The sequence below is a fragment of the Salmo salar genome, chromosome 13 (genome assembly GCF_965601325.2).
Source record: "Salmo salar chromosome 13, fSalSal1, whole genome shotgun sequence".
NCBI classification, from domain to species: Eukaryota; Metazoa; Chordata; class Actinopteri; order Salmoniformes; family Salmonidae; genus Salmo; species Salmo salar.
Genome location: NC_138303.1, coordinates 24,432,907 through 24,455,289, shown reverse-complemented (window position 1 = coordinate 24,455,289; position 22,383 = coordinate 24,432,907). Strand labels below are relative to the sequence as shown.

The following is a 22,383-nucleotide window of genomic DNA, read 5'->3' as shown; positions in this document are numbered from 1 at the left end:
AAATAATAGAAGTTGACATCAGGGCCTAAAATGAACACCGGCCACCTGCCAAATGCGGGTAGATTTTGTCATTGGCAGGCAAGATGTCTATTTCACCAGCCATATTTCACTCGCATTTGTGAATAAAAATAGTCAATTATGATCACATTTATGCTACAGTAGCTGTTTCAAAGTATTTCTGTCTTTTTTTGGGGGGGGGGGTTCATAGCTGGTAAATTCATCGCACAAAGTCAAAACTAAGAATCCTATATAGCAACACTGCCTGGCTGGGCTGGGTGAAAGAGCTGGGTGAAAGATTATTTTTTAGAAGAGCTGTGCACAGGTAAGCCTAATTTACATTTGTTCAAAAGCTAGTTTGTTTTTCTATGTTTTAGTTTCTACTGCTAGGGAAGAGAAGACAACGCTTCTACTACTAGTCAGACTCAGGGTTGCCAGGTCCTGCTAAAATTGAGTCTAATGACTACTCAACCTGCCCAAAAGGCCTGAAAACTAGCCCAATTTTATTTTCCCCAAAAGTTGCCATATTTATACAATAACCTTTTTCATAACGTTATCGAGACAATCAAGGAATAGCGTAGGAACTTGTAACGACATTAGAGGTTTGATATACCACGGCTTTAACTATATATAAAGCAGACAGGAGAGTTTGATTAAAGTTGGACAGCAGATCTCAATCTCTGAGCAAGAAACACTTGGATGAACAAACTGTTAGGCTATTATATGCCAATTATTCTATTATGTGCCAGATGTTAAGACTACAACCCGTTATAAATGGCCCATTTGCTAGATTGACTTGTCATTTAAATAGGCATAGGCTAGAGTAAAATCTGGGTTTATGATTGTAATTCAACTTTGCCATGGTTTGCTCAGATAAAGACAGGCAGCCTATATCCCTTGACAGGCCTACATCTAATTTCAGATAGTCTACATTAGCCTAGACAAGATGTAAACTGAACGATTTAGCAGCTTGCTTAGTTCAAACCGATTCATTTATTCAACATGAATAGCGAGGCGATTTTGAGGTAAGTGGTTGTTTCCAATGGCCTGCTGGAATAGGATACTGAGGATGGTGTCATAATTTAAAATAGTGAATTAATGATGTGTATATCAAGGAGGTCTGTGGCACCTTAATTGGGGAGAACAGGCTCATGGTAATGTCTGGAGCGGAATTATTGGAATGGTATCAAACACATGGCTTCCAGGTGTTTGATGCCATTCCATTTGTGCCGTTCCAGCCATTCATATGAGCCGTCCTCCCCTCAGCAGCCTTATGTGGTGTTTGTATATACTGAATGTGCTTGTCAACAACAGTCAGTGTTTAGGCAATTTTTTAAAATTAAATAAATTGACAATAACAGTCAGATTGTTAATCTAATGCGTTCTAACAACTGATCGGCAATTGCGATAGAGCTTTGACTTAGAATTTAATTATCTAAACATATCAGATACGTCATCCAAGCGTGCAACAGAATGTTGTACTGTCTACACTCGGTTTGTTGTTTGTACGGTCTACACTCGGCTGGGACTGCAAGTTTGTGTTCCCTTTTTTTGCATGGATTCCGCGAGTGCTAGCTGGCTGTACTAAACACCTGTCGTCGTTGTGGGAAAGACTCATTGTTATCTTTTCGCAAAACAACTGGTTGCAGTAAAGAGCCAACCTGGATACTAAGGAGATCCTGAGGGAAATTGACGAGTACCAACAGCTTTACGCTTTGGAGGAACAACATACTCCATCATGGAAAGATCAGATTACCTCACAGAACTTTAACCCGAGGAAGAAAAAGATTAATCTACAGACACGGACGATTTACTTACCGTTGAAATAGAGGCTAGTGCTCTGGCTGGAATCCATGCAACACTGAAAAAGTTGTGTGAGGAGGTAGCAGGGCTGAGGGGGAGTTTAGCTAGAGTGATATTCTCACGCTCCAAGGAAAACAAGGCACTCGCAGCCAAGGTAAACATCCACAATTCCAACATGGATTGTCTACTCAGGGAAAACAGGGTGATGGAGTCGCTACTAGACATACAAAGTCGTAGCATGCCTGACTTTTTTTTTTTCTTTTCTTTTTGGGATTCCTGAGGACGCATCCAATAATCCAGAGGGCATGATCAGAGAATTCATGCAATCCGCCTTAACTTCCTATAGAGACTGTAAACAAGGTGGCTTTCCAATGATTACATGGTCTTGTCGCTCTGAGTTCCAAGCCTAAGGGTCCCCGACCAATCATCGCAAAATTTGAACACTACCAACAAAAGGAGCTGATCAAAAGCAGGGGAAGGGAGCTTAAAGGGACCAAATTCGGTCTCGATGACCAATTTCCAAGGGAGATAAATGAACGTCGTAAGAGACTGTATCCGGTACAAAGGCAAAGGGAGAAGGATAAACGTGCCTTTCTCATTGTGGACAAACTCTCTTTATAGATGGACAGCTTATTCCGAGACAGCTCCATAACACCATGGCTGTACTAAATTCTACAGGGACTTCAGGTTACGAAACAAAGTGTGGGAACTGTAAAAATATCTGAACACTATGAAGTCGATATGAACACACGTTCCCAATTACATGCTCGCTTACACATACGGACTTATATACATACACACCTGATCCCGCTCTCTTCTTTCACTCCTCTTTCCCTCTCTATTGTTGAAATGTTTTATTTAATGTGTTTGTTTTTCTATCTTTATGTATGTTGATATGTTTACAACAAGCAAGGGGAAGATATCAGAATAGGGGCATTGGGGAATAATAACATTGTACGGAATACATTTGTACTGTAGTGAAGACATCTCTAGAGTAATGCAAGGTCTCTTTCATGATCATGTGAAATGTCAATTGCTATGGAAATGCTGGGATGTGTTTTTCAATGATGTTAAAGCTAATTATAATGCAACTATGACGGTGATATGATATGGATTACAATTTTCATGAATATTAAGGCAATATGCACTACATATTACACACACACTCAACCATGCAAATTGGCAGAGTTATTTATTTGGACATCACACATTGTAGTCCTACTCTTATGCAGACATCGTGCACACACTCACTAAATCACATACACACGAGCCTACTCAGATTTACTCAATCTTGTCTCAATTTTCTAACATCTGTGGCATTGGCTCACAGGCAAGGGAATAAAACAAATATTGCTAGAACCTATTTCTTGAATTCTAAATATCAGACAATTTGAAAGCTCTAATTTTGACTGTCATAATACATCTGATGGCAGTATCTTTACAAGCACTAATTATGGTCAATTTAGACTGAGAATAGTATCTAGCTATGGTAAGGGGTGAAATAAGTATAGCCAGTTATAATTGTTACGGTTTAGCAGATTATTAAAAAAGACCAGAAAAGGAATATAACAAATACTGTTTACAGGAAACTCACTCTACATCCTTAGATGAATTTGCGTGGGAAAAGGAATGGGGTGGTGAAATTTTCTGTCGTGGACAAAGGAACTCAAAAGGTGTGATTAATTAACACAAATTTCGATCTGAAAGTGCAAATAGTCAGGGATGATTCACAAGGAAGGTGGACCCTTTTGAATATGAGTGGATGAAAGATTTGGCTCAATCTATATGGTCCAAATTAAGATTTACATTTACATTTACATTTCTCATTTAGCAGACGCTCTTATCCAGAGCGACTTACATGATGATGAAGATGATCCATACTACTTCTAAAACATACCAATTTATTGAATTTACAGGCAACAAATGATCATGTCATTATGGTAGGAGACTATAACAGTGTTAAGTACCTCAATGGACCGTAAAGGTAATCGCTCTACAAACTATCATCACCATGCCCTTAAGGAAATCACAAATATTATGGACACATTAGAAATAGTGGAAATTTGGAGACTAAAAAAACCCAGACCTAGTGAGATATACATGGAGACTTAGACAAGTAGTCAAGACGACTAGCTTGATTATCTCTCTTGCATCAAAGATTCAAGTTTTAATAGGAGACAGAATGCGATCGGATCATCATCTAATTGCTATTCACATAACTCTTAGATTTTCCCACGTGGACAGGGATATTGGAAATTTAATCCACATTTACTGGAGGACAACTTATTTTTAACTAAGACAAAATAATTTTATAATTGAATTTGTCCAGTATAATATAGGTTCAGCAAATCCCCTTATTGTTTGGGATACCTTTTTAAATGTACCTTCAGAGGTCATTCAATATTCATCAACAATAAAAAAGCAGTTTCTGGCTAAAGAGACAAGACTAACAAGGGAAATCCATGAACTAATAGTACAGGTAGATAGCAATGAAGACGATACTACAGAGATACAAAATAAGTTGGAGGAAAAACAAACTTGAACTTATTCAAGAACGATCTGATGTAATCTATTACAAAAATAAAGCAAACTGGATGGAATATGGAGGAAAATGCACAAAATTCTTCCTGAATTTCCAATACAGGAACGCTAACAAAATAATTTGCAGAAACTCGTTACTGAAGACGAGTCATCTATGATTTTCCGAATTATATTTTAAAAGAGGAAGCTAATTATTTTAGGCAGATGTTCTCTTTTCTGTATCATCCTCTCCCACTGAATGAAGACTGTTAAGGAATTTTTTCCAAATAATATACAAAATGGAAAATTTAACAAATTAAAGATCAGTGCGAAGGCCAAATTACAGAGGAAGCACTTTGAGGCTATTAAATCCTTTCAGTCTGGAAAAACCCTAGATGTTTCATGATGTTCTAGTAGTTGTCGTATATTATCTCCAATGTATCATCCATGTAAAAAAAAACTGTCAGATCAGGATGACAAATACCTGGTAAAAAGCTCCATTGTTAGCTTGTTTTAACTACTCCTATAGAAATGGTAGTCTGTCAGGTACTTAGCAGGAAGGTCTTATTTTTCTATTATTAAAACAAGATGGCAAATAGACTGGGTCTTTATATAAAAAAAAAAACTGGAGGCCCCTTACACTTCAATGTTGTGATGCAAAAATACTAGCGAAATGCATAGCACTCAGAACTTAAAGGGTTTTACCAGTATTTTTCATCCTGATCACTTTTTTTTTACATGGATGATACATTGGAGATAATATACGACAACTACTAGAAATAATAGAACATCATGAAACATCTAAGCCAGGCTTGGTATTTTATAGCGGATTTTGAAAAGGCATTTGAATAAAGTAAGACTGGATTTTATTTATAAATACCTGCATTTTTTTTCAATTTCAGTAATTCTCTTATAAATTGGGTAAAAATCATGTATAGCAACCCCAGGTGTAAAATAGTAAATAACGGCTACTTAGAGTTTTGAATTGTCAAGAGGAGTTAAACAAGGGTGTCCGCTGTCACCATATCTATTTGTTATGGTCATCGAAATGCTAGCTATTAAAATCAGATCCAATAACAACATTTGAGGATTAGAAATCCAAGGCTTAAAAACAAAGGTGTCCATGTATGCCGATGACTCAAGTTTTATATTAAGTCCGCAAGCTAGATCCCTGCAATGTCTTATTGATGATTTGTAAGTTTGTAACTTTCCTGTCCAGAGAGTACAGGAAAGTTATCTAGATCATCATTTACATTTACGTCGCTCTGGATAAGAGCGTCTCCTAAATGACGTAAATGTAAATGATGATCTAGATAACTTTCCTGTACTCTCTGGACTAAAACCTAATTATGGTAAGTGTACAATATTGGAGGGTTCGGGTTCACGCTTTTTGGCCTGGTGGGAGATCTGTCAACATGCCCTTGAGCAGGGCGTTGAACCTGGATGCTTCTGTGTGTCACTCTGAATGGGAGTCTGTTGGATGACTGGTATGATGTAGTTGTTGAGCGGCTTCACTGCAAGTATGTTTCGGATATTCAATTAAAAAAATGCATAATAACATAAGGCTACAAGAACAATAAACTGAAGTTATAGGCTATTTATTAAATTGGTTTGCCACCTCCAGTAGGCTACACAAGTGGCACATTGATTTGCAATGACTCCAGTGATATTGTCATTTCAACATTTATTGTATCAAATGGTAGCCTATAATGGCATATCGATTAATAGGCTTGATGGCCAACAGAGGCAAATGTATCATGCGCCACATTTAATGCCAGTTTCATTGAGGACTTTTCCCCATTTAAAAAGAACCATGCGAGGGAGTTCCCTAACTTGCATTTCAAACTCATGTGGCCCCCAAGACCCTAAAACTGAACATGCATAAAACACATACCATTTTCTTTAAGCAAATTAGAAATGGCCCAAAAACCCGCAACCCACGACCAATACATTTTCACCCGCGACATCGTTTTCAACGTAGCCCAATTTGCCTGGAAAGTTGTGAACATGGCAACACTGGTCAGATTCAATCTCACAGGCACAAATATGACTTGATTCGCATTACCACTGTAACCTCCTGCCCTTTTTGTCATCTGATATTTTGGTTAATTGACTCTGTCACAAAAAATGAAATCAAACGATATCACTTACTAGTAATGCATTTGTTTTAGAAATATTACAAAGCATGCTCATCAGTTTTTATTGTGTTTTTGTAATTTTAGTGGTACAAAAAAAGCCTCATACAATAGGGCAGTGATTGGGTACTAATACAAACCAAACATTGAATATCTATTTAAGCATTGTCTAGTTAATAAATATGCGGTGCTATTATAATATGCTATTATGTATTAAATCACCCAGACACCTCAAAGATAGTCGTCCTTCTGAACGGAGTAGATTTTTTTTTAAATAAAATAAAAAAATGGCTACAGAGTTCAATGGCTGTGATGGAAGAGAACTGAGGATAGATCAACATTGTAGTGACTCCACAATAATGGCCTAAATGACAGTGTGAAAATAACCTAAATATACACACAAAAAACATATTCCAAAACATGCATTTTGTATGCATCAAGGCACTAAGGTAATACTGAAAAAATTACTTGGAAAAGGAATACAATTTCTTTGGCCTAAATGCAAAGCCCTATGTTTGGGGAAAATCCAACACAACACATCACTGAGTAACTGCCTCCTTATTTTCAAGCATGGTGGTGGCTGTATCATAGAATGGCTATGCTTGACATCTGCAAATACTGGGGAGTTTTTCAGGATACAAAAACAGGATAAGGCTAAGCAAAGGCAAAATCCTGGAGCAAAACCTGCTTCTGTCTGCTTTACACCAGATACTGGGAGAGGAATTCACCTTTCAGCAGGACAATAAGCTACAACACAAGGCCAAATCTACACCGGAGTTGCTTACCAAAAAGACAGTAAATGTTCCTAAGTGGCCAAGTTACAGTTTTGACTTAAATCTGCTTGAAGTACTATGGCGAGACTTGAAAATTGCTATCGAGACATGACACCCAACATTTTGACAGATGAGTAAATAATAAGAATATGGAGCATCACAAGGTCATAAAATAGTTAGGTTTTCATTTTCTAACTAGTGCTTTACCTTTTTTTGAATGACCTCTCTATATTAGCGATTCTCTTGTACCTTTTTGTATACTTTTTAGCCAGTAGTTCTGAAAGTAATGCTCACAATCTAAAAGTTGTCCCCGAGAATTGCATACTACGTCACGTGCAGATTTGTGCACCATGTCAATCCTCTCGCTCTGATGTGTGTGTGTGCATCTGGCTAGCTGTCACTCAAATGGTGAAGGGTGAAGCTCATTGGCTAGAACTCTATTTGCGAGGGGACTGGCCCACGTGGGGGAAAATGGCGCAGCACAGCATCCAGAAAAAGTTTATTTCAAACTAGGGATTTCGTGGCTAATTACATTTAAGTCATTTGGCAGACGCTCTTATCCAGAGCGACTTACAAATTGGTGGATTCACCTTATGATAATTGAGGTCCGACGGTAATGCTGATCATAGATCTTGCATGTATGAACTACACATCGACACACCCAGTCCAACGCAGGAGGTTAAAAAAAATACTTTGTAGTCGCCAAAGATCCAGAGCATGTCTTTTAACCTCTATGGGCTAGGTGGGACGCTAGCGTGCCACCCGTGGTGCACTCCATCAACAGCAGGTGCATTTCAAGAGCGGCAAATTTGAATCCAAATAAATGTCAAAATTCAAATTTTTCAAAAATACAACTATTTTACACCATTTGAAAGATAAACATCTCCTTAATCTAACCACGTTTTACGATTTCAAAAAGGTTTTACGGCGAAAGCATAAATTTAGAGTATGTTAGGACAGTACATTTACAAGAGTTGTGTGTAATGTTTTGTCAAGTCAAAGACAGGGTCACCAAAACCATAAAACCAGCTAAAATGATGCACTAACCTTTTACAATCTCCATCAGATGACACTCCTAGGACATTATGTTAGACAATGCATGCATTTTTAGTTCTATCAAGTTCATATTTATATCCAAAAACAGCGTTTTACTATGGCATTGATGTTGAGGAAATCGTTTCCCTCCAATAACCGGCAGTCAAGTCAGCGTCACAAATTAAATAATTAAAATTAGAAAACATTGGTAAAATATTATATTGTCATTTAAAGAATTATAGATTTACATCTCTTGAACGCAATCAACTTGCCAGATTTAAAAATAACCTTACTGGGAAATCACACTTTGCAATAATCTGAGCACTGTGCCCAGAAAAATACGCGTTGCGATACAGACTAGACGTCATGTTGGGGAGATCTAAAATCGAAAATACTATGTAAATAATCCATTACCTTTGATTCTCTTCATCAGATGTCACTTCCAGGTATCACAGGTCCATAACGAATGTAGTTTTGTTCAAAAAAGCTCATTTATGTCCAAAAATCTCCGTGTTGTTAGCACATGATCTAAGCCAGCCGGACTTCTCGTCATGAACGAGGGGAAAAAATATATTTCCGTTCGTTCAAACATGTCAAACGTTGTATAGCATAAATCATTAGGGCCTTTTTTTAACCAGAACATGAATAATATTCAAGGTGGACGAATGCATACTCTTTTATAACGTATTGGAACGAGGGTACCCAACATGAACTCGCGCGCCAGGTGTCTAATGGGACATCATCGTTCCATGGCTCTTGTTCGGTCAGATCTCCCTCCAGAAGACTCAAAACACTTTGTAAAGGCTGGTGACATCTAGTGGAAGCAATAGGAAGTGCCAAAATATTCCTCAGCCCCTGTGTTTTTCAATGGGATAGGTTTAAAGTCAATACAACACATCAGGTATCCACTTCCTGTCAGAAAATGTCTCAGGGTTTTGCCTGCCAAATGAGTTCTGTTATACTCACAGACGCCATTCAAACAGTTTTAGAAACTTTAGTGTTTTCTATCCATATATAATAAGTATATGCATATTCTAGTTACTGGGTAGGATTAGTAACCAGATTAAATCGGGTACATTTTTTTTATCCAGACGTGCAAATGCTGCCCCCTAGCCCTAACAGGTTAACCCTATCAGTCCCAAACCCCAGCAAAAATTGGCTTTTCATTTATTTGACTTTATCTGCATGTCCAGCCCTTTTTATATTTAGCCTCACAATTAAGTGTTTTACCATTATTATTTTCAGGACAACCAAGGCTACAAGTAAAACGCAAAACAATTTGACAAAAATTAATGAGATTTATTGTCAAGTTTAAAGCAAAAACGTAATTAAAAATGAATAGCGCGAACCATTTTGGATTTAACATGTGTTTTGTAAAAAGACCCCCTTTGGGATCCGCCCTTTTCTCACAAACACCGCTTTAGCTCAGCACCCATTTTTAATAAGACTAATGGTTGCTTTCTACAGATGCAGAAGAAATAAACATCCAATTGTACAACCCATAAGTCTGTAGCTCACACAAACGTGACCATGAGAAAATTAGCTTTAGATTAAACTCAGTAAGCCCAGTCGATTGGGTTATTACGAAAGAGGATGGTTTGATGATAGCAACTGTATTTATCATGGCTTTCATGGTACACTATTCCTCAATGGAAATTCCCCGTTGAATGTAAGGAAATGCAATGTCTTTCCAAGGAAGGGGTTATGTTACTAGAGCCCCATGGGTTTTGATACTTGAATTACTGTCCAGTAAGCTTGTCATACTAGGGAGTTAAGATGGTTATGACGTGCCATGTGGCACTGCCCAGGGCTGTTCTGGTGACCGTATTACCGCCACACCAGCGGTAGTGAGTCATGAAGGCAGTCAAATTCCACGTAACCGTTTAGTTTTTGTAATTGGGCTTCTCCAAGCTCTGATGCTGCTGATGGTCATTAGTAGCCTAACAAACATGCTGACTGCCTGGTACTCAGCACTCTATTGTCCCTCTAATCACGCTGACATCAATGTAATAGAAATTCTAATCAAACACTTCATGAGAGCTCATGTTGCGCAACATTTCTATAGGCTATGCAATTGCGTGAGAAATTAGTGATGGCTTCTATTAAAAAGAGGAGGATCCCATCAGCTTTCTATAGACTATTCCTATTATTTATCTCAAATGTCCTAATATTAAGCACATTGCTTGTCTTGATAATGGTGTTTTCCCGCTAATGGAACATTTGCGCTTATAGCCTACTGCCGTGTGTGTGTGCATTGCTGTGCTTATAATGTGAAGAAATAGCCTAATAGTTCATCAACATTGTAAGCTGAACATTCTGATCTGTTGCATCAGCCTCATTGCATCAAAAAATTTTTGATGCTAGTGGCTGTATTAATGTGGGATCTATCGCATCCCACAACTGTCCCAGACTATGTTTGGAATATTTATTTCTCGCACAGTATAGAATAAGTCAACTTTTGTACAATGGAGGATAGTAGAATGACACAGGCTAGTGCTTTTGTTGTTCATTAGGCCTACTCATCTTGTTGGCTGACAAAGTAAATGTGGACAGTTCTTCCAATATCTTCAATATGTTCCTCGGAATGGATGCGCGCAGTTGCGTCCCCGGTGTGTTCTTCACTTGTAGCCTGTGACAAAGACCTGATCACGTGAGTGAGAGGTGCTTCAAAACACGCAGGTAGAAGGGAATTCAAATTATTATATGCAGCACAAGGGCACAACAGCCACAAAAGGCATGGATTTGTTTTAGGGGTGTTAGGCCACACAAAGGGGATGCTGCCGGGAAATTTGACGCATTATCAAGTGCTTGTCAAATTGTGAACGAGAGACTGTGTGTACAGCCTGCACAAGAAACAAAGCAGAGCTCCGGCCTTTCATGCAACTTTTTTCAAACCATAATTAATCGCATCATGTATGTTTTAGAATGTATTAAAAATCAAAACGCATAGGCCAACGTTTGTGCGCACTCCCTCATACTTTGGTAGGCTGGTCATGGCTCACATCAACACCATCATGCCAGAAACCCTAGACCCACTCCAATTCGCATCCCGCCCCAACAGATCCACAGATGATTCAATCGCAGTCCACACTGCCCTTTCCCACCTGGACAAAAGGAACACCTATGTGAGAGTGACTACAGCTCAGCGTTCAACACCATAGTGCCCGCAAAGCTCATCAATAAGCTAAGGACCCTGGGACTAAACACCTCCCTCTGCAACTGGATTCTGGACTTTCTTACGGGCCGCCTTCAGGCGGTAAGGGTAGGTAACAACACATCCACCACGCTGATCCTCAACACTGGTGCCCGTCAGGGGTGCATGCTTAATCCCCTCCAGTACTCCCTGTTTATCCCATGACTGCGTGGCCAAGCACGACTCCAACAGCATTAAGTTTGCTGACGACACAACAGTGTTAGGCCTGATCACCGGCAATGATGTGACAGCCTATAGGGAGGTCAGAGACCTGGCAGTGTAGTGCCAGGACAACAACCTCTCAATGTGTACTAGACAAAGTAGCTGATCATGGACTACAGGAAAAGGAGGGCCGAATACGCCTCCATTCACATCGACGGGACAAGTGGAGTGGGTCGAGGGTTTCAAGTTCCTTGGTGTCCACATCACCAACAAACTTTCATGGTCCAAACACACCAAGACAGTTGTGAAGAGGACACAAAAACACCTTTTTCCCCTCAGGAGACTGAAAAGATTTGGCTTGGGTCCCCAGATCCTCAAAGTTCTACAGATGCACCATCGATGGCATCCTGACCAGTTGCATCACCGCCTGGTATGGCAACTGCTCGGCATCTGACCATAAGGCGCTACAGAGGGTAGTGCGTACGGCCCAGTACATCACTGGGGCCAAGCTTCTTGACATCCAGGACCTATATACTAGGCGGACTAAAAGGCTCCTTAACAGCTTCTACTCCCCCAAGCCATGAGACTGCTGAACAGCTAATCAAATGGCTACCCGGACTATTTGCTACCCCCCCGGCTTTGTTTTTTTTAACTACTTCTACTTGCTGTTTATTATCTATGCATAATCCCTTTACAAATGACCTCGACTAACCTGTACCCCCGCACATTGACTCGGTACCCCCTGTGTATGTTATTGTTATGTACATTTCCTGTGTTTATTTATTTAATTTAGTTTATTTAGTAAAAAAATTGTATTCACTCTTTCTTGAGCTGCATTGTTGGCTAAGAGCTTGTAAGTAAGCATTTCATGGAACTTTCTATACCTGTTGTATTCTGCACATGTGACAAATAGAATTTGATTTGAAGAAAGTATCCTTTTATATTTCTGCTTTGTTCAATTGTATTCTTCATACTATTTAAGTCTAAATCCAAAGGTCTGCATCATTGGGCTTGTAGGCTATGTGTGCAAGCCAGGAGATGCTAAATGTGTTTAATTAATGGTCAGTTACCTTGAGACTGGCAGTTATTGGCAGTTATTTGCTTGACAATCACCGGCTGACTAAATTCCGTGACCGCTGCAGCCCTATCTAGAACCCCCACCAGTTCTTCACAGATCCAGCCTTGAGGGTGTATTCCACTCCATGCCAGTGAGGAAGAAAGCATGCAGCAAACTGTTTTTAGATTGGGGGGTGGGGGTGTTCGGAGTCATGATATATTTGATGAAGGGTATTGATTTTGCACTCTTTAAACTTGGCAGGCACTGCTGGAATGGAATGACTCACCTTATCCTGGTTTCAGATCTGTGCTTTAGCTGACTATTCTGACTAGCCTTATCAATGATAATCAGAGGACTTGGCTCTAAAGCACATGCCTATGATAAGGATAGTCCGAGCAGTTGGCTAAGGCATATACAGTGCATTCAGAAAGTATTCAGACCCCTTCCCTTTTTCCACTTTTTTTTACGTTACAGCCTTCTAAAATTGATTTAAATATTTATTTGCAAATGTATTGAATATATCAAACAGACTTACGTTATTTATGTAAGTAATCAGACGCTTTGCTATGAGACTTGAAATTGAGCTTAGGTGCATCCTGTTTCCATTGATCATCCTTGATGTTTCTTCAACTTGATTGGAGTCCATCTGTGATAAATTCAACTGATTTGGAAATACTCACACCTGTCTATATAAGATCCCACAGTTTCAGAGCAAAAACCAAGCCATGAGGTCGAAGGAATTCTCCGTAGAGCTCCAAGACAGAATTGTGTCGAGGCAAAGATTTGGGGAAGAATTGAAGGTACCCAAGAACCGTGGCCTCCATCATTCTTAAATGGAAGAAGTTTGGAACCACCAAGACTCTTCCTAGAGCTGGACGCCCAGCCAAACTGAGAAATTGGGGGAGAAGGGCCTTGGTCAGGGAGGTGACCAAGAACCTAATGGTTACTCTGACAAAGTTGTTCCTCTGAGGAGATGGGAGAAACTTCTAGGACAACCATCTCTGCAGCATCCACCAATCAGGCCTTTATGGTAGTGTCCAGATGGAGCCACTCCTCATAAAAGGCACGACAACCTTATGACAGTTTGCCAAAAAGGCACCTAAAGGACTCTGACCATGAGAAACAAGATTCTCTGGTCTGATGAAACCAAGATTGAACTCTTTGTCCTGAATGCCAAGTGTCATGTCTGGAGGAAACCTGGCACGATTCCTATGGTCAAGCGTGGTGGCAGCATCATTATGTAGGGATGTTTTTCAGTGGCAGGGACTGGGAGACTAGTCAGGATCGAGGGAAAGATGAACAGAGAAAAGTACAGAGATCCTTGATGACAACCTGCTCAGGACCTCAGACTAGGGCGACGGTTCATCTTCCAACAGGACAACAACCCTAAGCACACAGCCAATACAATGCAGGAGTGGCTTCGGGACAGGTCTCTGAATGTCCCTGAGTGGCCCAGCCAGAGCCCGGACTTGAACCTGATCGAACATCTATGGAGAGACCTGAAAATAGCTGTGCAGCGATGCTCCCCATCCAACCTGACAGAGCTTGAGAGGATTGCCAAGCTTGTAGCGTCATTCCCAAGAAGACTCGAGGCTGTAATCGCTGCCAAAGGTGCTTCAACAAAGTTCTGCGTAAAGGATCTGAATACTTATGCAAATGTCACATTTCACTTTTTTATTTAATGCATTTGCAAATATTTCTAAAAAACAGTTTTGGATTTGTCATTATGGGGTATTGTGTAGATTGAGGAAAATAACAATTTAATCAATTTTAGATTAAGGCTGTAACGTAACAATGTTGAAAGCGTGAAGGGGCCTGAATACTTTCTGAATGCACTGTACATATCTGGGACCGGGCTACCAGGCTATATCCACCTGCTATTAAACACGTAACCCCCTCTTTCTGGAAGCAGCAGCGTTGTTTCACTGAGTCTTCTTTACTCTATGCATATCAGTGCCCTGGAAAGACCAGAGAAGGTTATTTATAGCTCCTTTATCAAAGGGAAACCTCAATAGCTATAAACCAGACTACATGCAGTACATATTACCATCTGTATGACTGTGCCAGTTCCTGAAAAGCCCATTTAAAAAAATATATTTTTGTCCATATAGTTGCGGAAAGGGGCTTGATTAAATCATTAACGATCAGACAAGTGATATAGACGACACCTGAAATGTGATATAGGTTTTTATGGAGTCATTTTGTGCATGTCTCCATATCAAGAAAACTCCCAAAGTCACAATGCCATAACTTAAAATGAGGTGTGCAAACTAAGACCACATTTGGAAAGGATCTAACCTTTGGTCATATTTTCATGCTGTTCTGGTGACTAGATATATGTGGCCATCTCGCTCTGTGTTTTCACCCTTTGTTATTTCCCCCACAATACTTACCCACTGAGTCCGGCCTTCCCTCTGAATTATTTGTTTTCTTTTCTCTGTTCTCAGGGAGTGAAGCCTGCCAGCTTTAACAAGGTTGTGGATCCTGAAATCAAGGAGATTATTGGCGAGTGCATCTGCCAAAAGAAAGAGGAGCGGTGAGTGACTGTACCCGCCTCTCGGCCACAGGGCCCCCAAGGTGCCCTGCTGTCCCTCCGCACCTTGCCTCACCTGCCCACGTCCTATCACCCCAGCGATGATAGTCGGGGCTCTCAACAACATTGCAATCTACCCTCCCGAATAATAATTGGTTTGATACGGAGGAGAAAATATCCCTTAGAACCCCCTCTGTGGCAGGTTTTCATACTGAGGTTATTGTGTGCTGTGCTCTCTGTCCTTGTCCTGGCAGCTAATAAACGGAGGGTACTCTTAGATAAGGGCTTATCCTGTTCTTATGGCTGTGTCCAGACGGAAACACTGAAAACATTGGTGCCCAGCGGAGTCTGTTTTTCAGCTCGTGCATGACATAACTATTGAGTCACTTTGTACATTCAGACTTTGACTTTCGTCTCATGAATTTATATTTAATGTTGGCCTAATCTCTGAAATGACAACAGAAGATCAGTTGGAGCCATGCTATGTTATCACAGTGGTGAAGGTTGTTTTTCTTGTTCCTTTCTCCCAGGTACTCTATAAAGGACCTGCTGAACCACGCCTTCTTTGCGGAGGACACAGGGGTGCGGGTGGAGCTGGCAGAGGAGGATGATGGGAAGAAGGCAGCTATCGCCCTGAAACTGTGGGTGGAAGACCCCAAGAAGCTGAAGGGGAAGTACAAGGAGAGTGGAGCAATTGAGTTCACCTTTGAACTGGAGAAAGAGACCCCAGAGGGCGTGGCCCAAGAGATGGTAAGATGGATGGTTGAAGACATGGGTGGATTATAGCGTTAGACTGGTTGAACACACAATCCAAGGTGGAGTGTGAATTTCACCTGCATAAGAATATATTTTAGAATTTCTGATTCTTTGATCCTCATCACAATATTTCTCAATGACAAAAGCTGTTTGTCATTATTCATCAAATGTAACCATGTTGGGTTACTTGTCATGTAGGGCAGCAGAGGTCTGTGTTGGGTTACTTGTCGTGTTGGGCAGCAGAGGTCTGTGTTGGGTTACTTGTCGTGTAGGGCAGCAGAGGTCTGTGTTGGGTTACTTGTCGTGTTGGGCAGCAGAGGTCTGTGTTGGGTTACTTGTCGTGTAGGGCAGCAGAGGTCTGTGTTGGGTTACTTGTCGTGTAGGGCAGCAGAGGTCTGTGTTGGGTTACTTGTCGTGTAGGGCAGCAGAGGTCTGTGTTGGGTTACTTGTCGTGTAGGGCAGCAGAGGTCTGTGTTGGGTTACTTGTCGTGTAGGGCAGCAGAGGTCTGTGTTGGGTTACTTGTCGTGTAGGGCAGCAGAGGTCTGTGTTGGGTTACTTGTCGTGTAGGGCAGCAGAGGTCTGTGTTGGGTTACTTGTCGTGTAGGGCAGCAGAGGTCTGTGTTGGGTTACTTGTCGTGTAGGGCAGCAGAGGTCTGTGTTGGGTTACTTGTCGTGTAGGGCAGCAGAGGTCTGTGTTGGGTTACTTGTCGTGTAGGGCAGCAGAGGTCTGTGTTGGGTTACTTGTCGTGTAGGGCAGCAGAGGTCTGTGTTGGGTTACTTGTCGTGTAGGGCAGCAGAGGCCTGTGTTGGGTTACTTGTCGTGTAGGGCAGCAGAGGTCTGTGTTGGGTTACTTGTCGTGTAGGGCAGCAGAGGCCTGTGTGGAGTCCAGGCAGACCGTGTGCCAACAGTGCTCTGATCTCATCAGGGAATGTGCCCTCATGCAGATTGGCAGTGATACGATTTGTACTTCCAGGAGTCCAGTGATTGCGCTTTTCTTTTTTTCTTTCTGTTTGCATGTTTTTTTTTTCCAACGAACATCCGCCATCAGATAAAAGCTGTTCATGCCTTGTGACACAACACTGGGCCAGAGAGGCATCATATTTCTCTGTACTTAAGTAACCCAGCGATAAGATTAGAGTGCTCAGGCCCTTGGTGTGGTTTTATATTTCTGATGGACCTAGCTACTGTTTTCTCCTGTAGATTGTTCTCAGACCACACATCTAACTTATTTCAGACTTTGTCCAAGCTGTTTAAGTGAAAGCAGGTATGTGCTTTATACCAGGTTGAGGAGCACTGGGCTAAAACACTGCCTCTGTAGTGAAACTAGAAATCGTCTCACTGGATGCTTGCAGATGGCGAAGAGGGTTATAGAGTGCAAAGTAGATTAGTGGATTCGGCTGTTTCAGTCACACCTGTTGCTGACAGGTGTACAGCCATGCAAACAACATGACAAATCTTGGCATTAGAATGGCTTTAATGACGAGCTCAGTGTCTTTCAACGTGGCACCGTCATAGGTTGTTGCTTTCAACCCCATTTTGGAATGAGATGTTTGACAAGCAGGTGTCCACATACTTTTGGTCATGTTGTTTACCTCTGTGGTGTTAATTGTAGAAAAGGAAGAAGCTTTGTCTTTATTTTGGCCTGGATTAACTCCATCTGTTTGTCCTCTTATGTTGTGTACCGACTGTTCAAAACGGCCATGAGCAGACTTCTCTTCATTTGTATTCTTCTTCATATCTCATTGTGATGGTCACCAGAGATGTGCCTCAGCATCAGTCTATTCCATCAAGTCAGGAAGAACATCCACTAACTAACCATTGTCATTGTTTGACCATGTCTGGGTGACCTGCATTTTATGGTTGTCTGTGTTTGTATTAGTGAGCTCATGAGTTTCTCTAAGATGTTTTTAAGCTGTGAATAGATTCTATAGTGTTTATTTTACCCTGTAGGCTATTTGTGTGTGGGACAGGCTTGGGTTTGTGTGTGTGTGTGTGTTAAGCTGTCCTTTTGTCAACGGGCCAGGCTGTCATGAGTGTTCATTTCCGTTGTGAATGGATCCGGCTGCAGTGCTTAGTGTTACTGAGAATCAGGGCCATCGATTATTTTGTCAGACAGCAAGCTGACCTGCTTTGCTCCCTCTATCCTGACATCTCCCCATGCTGGGTGAATTTTGGTCTAGCTGTAACGGTCGTTTTGGAGGAGAGGGGGAGAAAGCGCATCCTCATTGTACTGTGGGCCGCAATCTGCACGCTCCATCTCCAATCACCCCTTGTCACACTACAATGACTATTTTCTCTACAGACGGGCACCATGGGAGATGTAGTTTCTTTATCGACGGGGCCCTTGTCTCCGGTCATGCACTCTGCTACTCAGAGCTCCTTTGGTTTCTTATTCAGGACATGGTTTATGACAGGTTTTATTCAGTTTTGTGTTGATTAAATGACTACATCTTAAATTACTGTGAACAGAGGTCTTAAAAGCAAAATGGTCGTGTTAAAGATATGGGACTTGTAGTCAATGAAATAAATACATTTGCCCACCTGTGCCAAAACAGAAAGCTTTTTGAAATGTTTTATGGCAGGCCATGATTCCTATTAATGAGTCCTTTAATTCCAAACCTCCTTTAAAAAAATAACTCATTATTTTACCCTTCCATATTTTCCATGGTCTAAATAGAGGGTCGGCAACAGGTGGCCCATGGGCCCCCACACATTTTTTTTGTAAATTATAACAGCAAAACCCCCAAACTTTTAGGAAATCTGTTCCCAAGTATCCCAACAAATGAACATGAAACGCTGTATGCATTATGTGAGTTGAATGCTGTAAACAACACAGAATAAAACAAAAGTCCCATGATGGTAGTGACTGCCCGTTACTACCTATTTACTATTTATTCACATTACTTTCAAATATTTCAGTTGTGTATATTACATTTGTTTTATTTTAAGACTTATTTATTTTTCAAGTCATCTCATCTCTATAGAGCTGCTGTCTGACAGAATCACTATTTTAGTAGCTCTTCAAAGTCAATAAGGCATACTTTTGACTGCTGAATACCAACTGTCAATCACTTAGATCATGTATTTTCACATGGAGAAGTTGCTTTGTGAGTTCTCTTTCGTTCGCGCGTTCTTCTGTCTTTTACGTAGGACGCATAAAAGAAATCCAGACTGGACAAGTAGGCGCGCAATGGATTATGGCCTTTGTAGTTAATTGCCCCATTTTCCTACTACATCGCAGTTTGTGCTTGATTGAATTTATCTCTAGAGAAACTGTGTATTGAGCGCACAGAAGTAGAGAAAAACGATGTTAGTCAATTAGTTGTTTAAAAAATGAAAAATAACTGACGATTTGTGTTAATCGCTTAGTACTACTGTTTGGGTTGTGGTCAATTTGCAGTGTACAAATTATAATTATGTTCCAGCCCCACTAATATTTTCTCCAATAAAAATCGGCCCGCGGCTGAGTCTAGTTGCCTTCCCCCTGGTTTAAATGCACCTGTCCTTTATCCTGTCGTATTCTACACAGAGGCAGACTGTCTGAACCCTCTGAACCCAGCTTTTAAATCCCCCCCCTTTCTCAAAATAGATTCTCCATCTCTTCCCTTTCCTGCTCCCTCCTCCCATCTCTCTCCTGTTTTCTCTCCTCTTCCTCTAACACATTGACTCTAAAAATACTCTTCTTCCTACACTCCTCTCCCCGATAGGTGGAATCTGGGTTCTTCCATGAGAGTGATGCTAAGATCGTGGGGAAGTCTATCCGAGACCGTGTAGCGCTGATCAAATGGAGGAGAGAGAGGTCTGTATTGGCAGGACCTACAGTGGACATAGGAGAGGCAGGACTCGGGGCCCAGTCAGCCCCAGCCCAGGGGGCCTCTGCTGGGGCTACACAGGCAGTACAGCCCCCTCTGCTGGAGCCAGAGGCAGACCAGCACGCCAGGCTGTGTAACCTTCCAGCCAGCGCCACCTCTGTCACATGTGAGACACCACTGACACACACATCATGCGGAATGACATGCAACGAGTGAATCCACACTAGACTTACACCTCCCCCTGTCACATACACTTGACACCGTGCTCTCTGTCACGCGGTGGAATTAGTCTTTGACAGTGGAGTTTCTATTATACGGTGGTTTGTTTGTTTATTTGTGTCTGAGTAACCTTTCTCGCTCAGTCTCCTTTGTGTGTGTAAAGACTAACCCCCAATCTTTGTATGTCTGTAGCAGACAGTACGTTTGACAGCGGCCTGGGCTCCGCTGTGTACTCTGACTCCCACAGCAGCCAACACAATGTCCTCTACCAGTCCCTAGTGGAGCCCATCACCATGGCAACGCATCACCAGGTCTGTACCACACACACTCGCACCAAGGGCACGTGCACTATACACAGGGTCATTATCATACCCCACTAATACACACACAGGACATACCATACATGCACGTGCACATAAAGTACATTCTCATTTGCACAGTAATACCCATCACATGCATATGTATGTGGCATATGCTCACACATTTGGATCCTCATTTTATTACAAATGTAATAATATAGGCACCTTTATGTTAATGCCATCCTAAAGAGTCACTGCAGCTCATTTGCTCAGAATTCCCCAATTAATCTCCACCCTATTCCATTTTCATGTTTTTATTGTGTATGTGTCGAATTTCTTCAATCTGTTTTTGATTGTGTTTTGAGTAACATATGTTTTGCCTGTGGGTCCCTGTATGGGCTCAGCGTCACCGCAGTGGTCTATATTTGGCTTCAGCACGCCCCCGCTCCTGTGAAAAGGGTGAGGGGTGGAAAGGAGCCCTAGGGCCAGAGCTCCGAGTGGGGGTAGGAGCAGGGGCAAGGAGAGGGAGTGCCTCTGTCATTGACACTCTAAGGGGCAACAACGTCACTCTTCATAAGCTCCTGCAACCTCTGACCTCTGGGCCCTGCAGCCCACAGAGATCTGCCAGTCCTGCGCCCACATCACCAGACAACCAAACAGAGAGCAGCTCCTCTGAGTTCCGCTCCGAGGCAGAGGACGGCTTCCCTTCTCCGAGTGCTTTGCCTGCCACCCTCCTCCTGGCCCTACCTGACCCCACACACTCTGAGGCCCGGCGTCATAGTGACACTTCTGTGGAATCCAAGACATTGGAAGCCACCAATGCGAGCAGGGTTAAATCTGTGTCAGGTGGGCGGAGGCATTCAGACTTCAGCACCCTGCTGAGTCTAAACTCTGCCCATCACCACCACCAAGGCGCACCCAGAAAGCACCTCTGCCAGGCCTGCTTCTCTCTGCTGCTGCTGAAGTCACAAGAGGGGGGGCAGAAGCACATCGCCTTTCCCTTTCCACCACACCCCTGTGGGGTAGCGACAACCGCAGGGTCCGGAGGGGTGAAAGGTCAAAGTCACATAGGAAGTGACTGCTCTGACCTCTTCTTACTACAACAGAACCTGATGAACATCATCAGCTGTAAAACCACCCTATCCAACCAGGGCCAACCCTCCCTCCTCCACCTGCCTGCAGCCCAGCAGCCTGCCAAGAACTATGGGGATGGGAGTCTGAACTTACTCCAGAGAGGCAGCTTCAGTGGTGGCCACACTACACCTCCTCTGGCCAGGCCCACACAGGACCGCAGGGCCAGCTACTGCGCTGGGGAGCATCGAGCTACCGGGCCCCCGGGAGTGGTAGGTCACACAGGGAGACTAGGGCTGCATCTCACAATAGTCTAAAGTAGCTTTCGCTCAGTGTCTTTCATTCATCTGCACTGAACAGACAACAAAGGATAGGTGAAAGTAATATGGTAGATGCCAACAATGAATTTGCTTTCATCTGTCCAATTCCTTGATGTCAGTGCAGATGTGGTAAAGCAGGTGAGGAGAGGAAGTTACTTTAGAGTATTGAGATGCCCTCAGCTCAACCTGTAGAACTGACTCCTGTAGACTTCACTCCCTGCTTAGACCTGTAGAAGGGGCTCTGTTTTAGTGCTGTCATGGGACTGGACCCTGCTCTCTCTTCTGCTCAGCTTCAAACTACCATAGAAGTCCATGGTTCTACTGGTGCGCTTTGGGACAAGCTGGTTCTCTGGAGGACCATAGATACTGCTGACTAACTGTTTAACCCGCTGCCAACTTGAGCTGGCCTGTTAATGTCTTCTCTTTCTGCTTTACTGACTGAATGCCAGAATGCAAACCCATCCTTCTACACCCGCTCATATCAACTTACCCATGGAACGTCCTCAGTGAATGAACAGATGGCTGCTGCAAACCAAGGGAATGAATGCTGCTGTGTCCCCTCTAACCTCTCATGGCCCCTCTTCCCTTTCCCATACCTCCTTATTGTAGTGCACTCCTGCTGCCTCCTCTGTTAACCCTGCCATTGTCTGGGTGTTTTTAAGAACTTTATTTTAATCCTTCAGCCACTCATTATCA

At 42.2% G+C, this 22,383-nt stretch overlaps 1 protein-coding gene across 8 annotated transcripts in view; it reads left to right on the top strand.

The window, feature by feature from the left end:
* The window catches only part of LOC106566616 (serine/threonine-protein kinase WNK2), an 86,922-nt gene that overhangs the window by 34,850 nt on the left and 29,689 nt on the right, over window positions 1-22,383 (top strand). For 6 of the 8 annotated variants that reach the window (XM_014134804.3, XM_014134799.3, XM_014134803.3 and 3 more), the window contains 5 exons: window positions 15,123-15,211; window positions 15,739-15,958; window positions 19,674-19,944; window positions 20,190-20,308; window positions 20,701-21,639. In XM_014134804.3, the coding sequence (XP_013990279.2) occupies window positions 15,123-15,211; window positions 15,739-15,958; window positions 19,674-19,944; window positions 20,190-20,308; window positions 20,701-21,639 (1,638 nt within the window). The remainder of the gene's footprint in view (window positions 1-15,122; window positions 15,212-15,738; window positions 15,959-19,673; window positions 19,945-20,189; window positions 20,309-20,700; window positions 21,640-22,383) is intronic. The other 2 variants (XM_014134798.3, XM_014134807.3) reach the window with 2 other exon arrangements.